This window comes from Arachis ipaensis, chromosome B6 (assembly GCF_059453495.1).
Source record: "Arachis ipaensis isolate K30076 ecotype BB chromosome B6, ASM5945349v1, whole genome shotgun sequence".
In the NCBI taxonomy this organism is placed as follows: Eukaryota; Viridiplantae; Streptophyta; class Magnoliopsida; order Fabales; family Fabaceae; genus Arachis; species Arachis ipaensis.
The window spans coordinates 148,444,848-148,451,435 of record NC_142441.1 but is presented as its reverse complement, the minus strand read 5'-3'; the positions used below and the strand labels follow the sequence as shown (position 1 = coordinate 148,451,435).

The window sequence follows — 6,588 nt, the reverse complement described above, 5'->3', positions numbered from 1 at the left end:
AAATAAGACAAGTTCTGGCTGTTCATTTTGTCTACTCTTTCAGGAATTGGTAAATTATAATAAACCATAAAATATAGATCTTTTAGGGTAAAGTAAAATATCTGCCCAATATTAAAAAAAAAAAAACAAATAGTAAAAATATAAAAAGGTCATGCCCCAATAGTTACTTCTGATTGATTTTGGTTGGTTTCATTAGGCCATTTTCGTAGTAATCTATTTTACTAACGAAAATGTGATTACCAAATTTAGGAATATTTTTATTTGGCGCAAACGTGTAAACCAAAATTTCAATTTAGCACTGAAATGAGATTCCACAAGTCCATATTGATGAAATTATGAGGCCCTGTTACATTTTAAAAGGAAAAAAAAAACCCTAAATATTGCAGCGGTTTTTACAACTGCCACAAATAAACCGTCGCTATTTTCTGCTTTTGATGGGGTGATATTTCCATCTCGCTAAGGGAAATTCTTATTCTCAAATCACTTTCTCTATACCCTCAAATCCTCTTTCAAAGTGTGTAAGTTATTGGTTTTCTAGTGAATTATTATTACATCATCAATGTGCACTTATTAAGTACCTAATAATAATAAGGAATAGTTAATTAATTAATTAATTAATTAAGGAGTTGATATAGTTTGATAGAGCTTGTTCACATAAATTTCAAGGGTACGTGTGATAGCTGCAAAAGATGGTCTTGTTGATGGGTTTGCATCCCAGCAAAGGTTAATAAGGTCAATTAGCTCTTCCATTAGGTTAGCATCATCATCACATGGAAGCATTGGCCTCAGCTTACCCTCCACAACTTCCATTGCAATCTAATAATAAAATCAACAAACACTACCATCGTTTCAATATGCTAATTGACATAATTAAATTAGCATCTAACAACTTAATTATTTGGTTATATAAACCATAGTATACTATTGTCTAATATTAGTAGATGTGAGTGTAATACAAAAAAATTCAACTCAAGATTAGTGTGATGTGATTTTTTATACCTTGGTGGGACCATATTCTGTCTCAATGTATGGATGTTTTCCAGTTAGAAGCTCATTCAGTATGATTCCAAAACTGTATACATCACATTTTTCATTGTAAGGTTCACATCGGATCACCTCTGGTGCCATGTACACATATGTTCCTAAACATAATAAACATCTATAAATTAAAAACAATATCATATTAACATAAGCAAGCTACCAACCTTTATAGGTAGAAATTCTTAGACATTTGTATTGATGAAACAAGTATATTCATATTTTAGGCTCAAATGTACATTTTAAGAATAGACTAATTATATGGTGCCCTTTAAAATTATGTCAAAATTATCAAATTTGGTCTTGTCTCTTGATATATAATTTTAAAAAAATTATTAATGTGGGAGTCCTTCAATAATATATATATATATATATATATATATATATATATATATATATATCTCGATAATACTATAGAGATAAAAAAAATAAACAAAATTTATTTTATTTAATATTTATTAATTGTGGCTAGAGTTAATAAATATTAAATAAGAGTTCTACCTGTTTTTGGTTATATATTAGGCAATTAATTTTCGAAAATATTTTATAACAAAATAAAATTTAGCCAAAATCGGCCAACTTATTTTATTATAAGTAAGTTCTCGCTTTTTTTTTAATGCTAAATAAGCAAGTATTGACTTTTTTTTTTTAATTTTTTGTCTTTTTAGCATTATTATTAATTTTTAACATTACAGACAATATTTTTTAAAAAAAATGTATTGGTTAAATTCTTTCCCTTTTTTTTTTAATTCTGGAGTCAAAAGTACACATAACATAAAGATGAAGAGATAAAATAATGGAGTATGTAAAATTTTATAATGAGTTATATAAATGGTGGAAACTCAGGTGCAGTCGACTTCACGTGAAGTTGATAACTAAAAGTCATTAAATGAAAATTTAGTCAAATCATCTAACAGCTTTCAGTTATCGACTTCATGCCTGCACTTGAATTTTCACCTATATAAATATATTCTGAAAATGAATTTGATATATTATGACCTGTTTCTCCAGTGAGAGCCATCTCCTGATCGCCTAAGAATCGAGCATGGCCGAAATCCGCAACCCTAACATGCAAGGCATCGTCTAAAAAAATATTAGACGGTTTGAGATCACGATGAATAATCTTAGGGTTGTGGTGATGCAAATATTGCATAGCTTGTGAAATCTCCAATGCCATGAGAAGCCTGTCTCTAAAGGGTGAGAGTGGCACCGCTCTGTGTTTGCTTCTTGTATTGGCAGGGCCATGTAGATACTCTTTTAGATTGGTGGTTAAGTATTCGGTTACAATCCACGCGTGTTGGGGAGGGTCCAAGCACGCACCCATTAGCTGAAGAACAAATCTATGGCGTTGTTTGGAGAGGGTTTCGAGCTCTTGAACGAAGCAAACGACGCCGTTTTGGTTTGTGCGGAAGAACTCTGCCGATATGCACTTCACTGCCACTTGAAATCCTCGCCATCTTCCCTTGTATATGTCTGCGGTGCTTCCTTCCCCAATTTTCTCTTCCAACTCAATCTATGTAAATAAGCAGGTTAAGTGCTTGTTGGCGGCCATTATTTTGATAAAAAAATATTTTTTTTAGTGTGTTTGATAAATTTTTAGTAGTAAAAGTAAAAATACTAGAAAAATTTAAAAAAAATATATTTTTTTGAGAAGCTGTATTTTATATTTTTTTTAAAAGATATTTTTTCTTTAAAAAAATATTTTTCATATAATAAATAAACAAAAAAGTACTTTTATATTGTTATACCCAAACATAATTAATAGATAAAAAGATCTTTTTACATGAGATACCCAAACATAAAATTACTTTTACTTTTCTATAAGATCTTTTAAAAAATGATAATTCAAAAAAAGATATTTTTTTAAAAGTTCACCCAAACAAGTCCTAAATATATCTCCGAATTTTCATTATTCTCATTCTCACTACAAAATAATTTTATAAGTAATATCTGATTTTAATTTAATTGTACTATAAATTGTAAAGTATTATGTACGCTCAATGATGTACTATCATATTAATAAATATAACTATTTTTTTGGTTAATTATTTGAATGATAATTCAAATTAAAAGAATAAATATAATTAGACCTAAAATAGGGTATCATTATATTAAAATTAAATTTTTATTATAATATAAAAATAATTACTTTTTATTTTTTGTGTGTAAATAGTCATAAATAAAAAATATGTATTTGAATAATTATATAAAATATTCTATATTATTAATATATTTAAATTAAATTCACGTAACTAATAATTTTAATACATTGACAGTATAAATAAATTTATAAAATTATTTAATTAAATTTAATTATTTAAACAATTATTCATGCAATGTGTATGAAAAGTAGGTTTTTACTTTTATTTTTACACGACATTTATAATTAAATGAGTGGATAAAATATTTTTACAATAACATCGTTGATATAAATTACTTTATAAAAAATATTAGCGAATCATTGAAATTTATTATTTTTTGTCATTATTTAACCATTAATATTTAAAAGTATGGGATAAAATATGTTGTTGGATTACTAAATTAAAAGAACTAGACTAAAAAAATTAAATAAACAACTAAGTGATGGTAAAAATCAATAAATTTTGATAATCCTAACATTTTTCATAGCAAAATGAAACACTAACCTCAATAGGATCAATGTACCATCCATTGATTTTGGCTTGATCTATGATCTGAGCAAGATGAGTAGTAGTAGTAGTAGTGGGGATTTGAACTTGAGGGCTTGCAATAATGGAGGATGAGCTTAGAGCATGAGAGAGAGGAGGTTGTTTAACAATAAGGTCCAATATTCCATTGTCTTGTGCTATTTGAAGGCAATATCTCAAGTAGTCTTGTGTTCTTTCCATTCTTTTCCTGTACATTACTCTTAGTTCTGCTTGCTTTTGCACTTCCTTTTCTAAATCTGCCACCTAATCAGTTATTATTATAATTACTTTAAAGTCTTGGTTTTTATATAAATTTTAATTATTACGAATTATAACAAGTGTATAGGTGGTTTAGTTTCTCCTAGAGTGTACATTAAATTTTCTCTAAGATATCATGTAAAAAATGTTCAAATAATTGTACTTTTTAAAAGTAATTTTTGTACCTTCTAATTTTTTTTTGGACAGATTGCACGTACCTTCTAATTAAAGAGTGTTAAAGTTTGAACTTAATGGGCTTAGGGCTAGTCTATTATAAAGGCCCACAAGGAACATTATACCTTTGCTTTCTCTATTTGTTTGGTTACTATAACTTATTCTAAATTTAACAAGAGAAATCAAACTTGACCCAATATATCTCTACCCAAAGATCGGAAACCGACCCGTCCACCCTGCTTTCCACTATAATTTTTCTTTTAAAAAATTTAAATTTTTTTTTTATCAAACTAATCAAAATAGAAAAATTATAACTTCATAACTAATTAATTATAACAATATTTGATCAAATTCATACGTCTAAAAAATTTGATTTAAAAATATTAAAAAAGGCTTAATTATTTTGTTTTTATGTAAAAAAAATGTGATGTCAAATTTTATAAATTAAATGGGACGGATTTCACTGTCATTTTTTTTATAGACTTAATTTTAAAGTCTGACTCGCTTTTTTGACAGGTTAAACATTAAAAAAAAGATACACACAATTTAAACATATAAAAGACATAATTAAAATAAATCAAATATTAAGAACACTTTTAATTTAAAAAAAATATAGGAAAAAAATAATATACTCTGCCCTATTATATTAATGTTAAATGAAATGAAGGTGAAAATTCAGGTACAGTAAATTTTATGTGAAGTTGATAATTGAAAATTATTAGATAAAGATTTAGGAAAAGTCTAGGGGCCAGCACTTTTATTGAAATTTGGCCCATACTTAACTATCAAAAGAAAATTGAGTAATTCTACACCATTAGATGTCATCTCACACCGCTAATTGATGGCTATACATTATAAATTCTGCTGGCCTCTTAGCACTCCTAAAAAGTTTAATCAAATCAATCACTCTCAACTATCAATTTTACGTAAAATTGACTGTACCTGAATTTTTAACTGAAATGAAATACGAGTTGATGAAACCTTTCGAGAAATAAAAGAAATGCAATGCGGGAAAAGTATAGGTACCTTAGATTGGAGTCTTTGGTAAAGCAGTTGTTGGTGATTTTGTTGTGAGGTTGACGATATGGATCCATTATTATTAGTAGTAGAAGTAGCATTATTCTTGATCTTGACATTATTATTATTGGTGAATCCTCGGCAACAACCAGAAGGTAAAGCAGGGCTTGGTGGCTCTACATACTTCTTTTTATTATTATTCTTATTATTACCACTATTGTCCCTTATTGAAGAACTTGCCTTGGATGATGATGATGATAATGGGGATAATGCTCCTTTCTCTTTCTCATGAATTTGAGGGCTCTTCTTCAAGCTCATCATCATGATTATCTCTCTATATGACCCTAATAAATAATTAAGATAATGTGAACAAAATTGAAATATTGGGGGGAACCCCAAATGAAGTCATAAGGTGTCACTTATATATATTCATGTGGCAATTATTGTTTGTTTTGCATCACAATTTGGACGGATTTTGCGATGAACATGCATTATTTTATATAAAGAGTTTATTTATTTATTTTTACCTTTGTTAGTTTGGTTGCTTAGCTTTCATGTATGTGCAAAGTGATCAAAATCCAGCAAAGGTTTAGGAATAAGCAAGGGAATAAATGCAAGAGTATATATATATGTGTGCTATGATATATAGATCATAGAACAAGAAATTCCAAGAATTAAAATCGTTGCTATCTATAACAAATGTTATGGCTTAGCTTCTACCACTATAATGGGACAAAAATTTCAAGGTGATGGCTCACAATTTGAGCGGACTTTACTACAAATCTTCTTATCTTCTATTCTTTGCTTTTGCTTTGTTTTGGTTTGTTTTGTTTGCATTTTATTTTTATCCATTAGTTTGGCAAGTAGCTAGCAGGCACGTATTACATTTTTTTATTATTCATTTGTAATTTGTTTATTGATGCAAAACAAGTAAAGTTATGTATCTAAACACTTTTTAGGCTCTATAAATGGTGTTGACCAATTAGTACAATGGGATAAAAAGGATAAGGAACTCAAAGATTGATTAAGTAGTGTGTAACAACTCACGAACTATTTTGTGTGTTTGGATTAAAGTTTGTATTTTATAGTTGAGTCTTTTAAATTTTTATTTGAATCTTTTTAAGAGTTTAAATTATCGGGAAAAAAAAATCACCAAGTAATTAACATAAGTAGTCGCAAAGAAATTATTCTTTAATGAAAATGTTTGGTAACTAAACAAAATCAGCCAAAAATAGTCATAACTTGCCTTATTTAGCATTTATTAATTGTTGCGACAATTAATGAATGTTAAATAAGGCAAGTTCTGACTGTTTTTTTTGTCTCCCTAACATTATCCCATTCGAATAATGCTAAAATCACCAACTAATTAACTCAAATTGAGAACCGAGGTTGACCTTATTATTTAAATAAAAAAATGAAAATTAAATCAACATTA

At 27.9% G+C, this 6,588-nt stretch overlaps 1 protein-coding gene across 1 annotated transcript; it reads right to left on the bottom strand.

Moving 5' to 3' along the window:
• Positions 1–618: 618 nt before the first annotated feature.
• Positions 619–5,471, bottom strand: LOC110263623 (serine/threonine/tyrosine-protein kinase HT1-like). The gene is made up of 5 exons (XM_021105235.2): positions 5,163–5,471; positions 3,684–3,968; positions 2,038–2,551; positions 1,000–1,142; positions 619–816 (listed from the first exon to the last, which is right to left on the bottom strand). Exons 1-5 carry the CDS (start codon positions 5,469–5,471, stop codon positions 619–621), a joined length of 1,449 nt encoding a protein of 482 aa, XP_020960894.2.
• Positions 5,472–6,588: the final 1,117 nt, after the last annotated feature.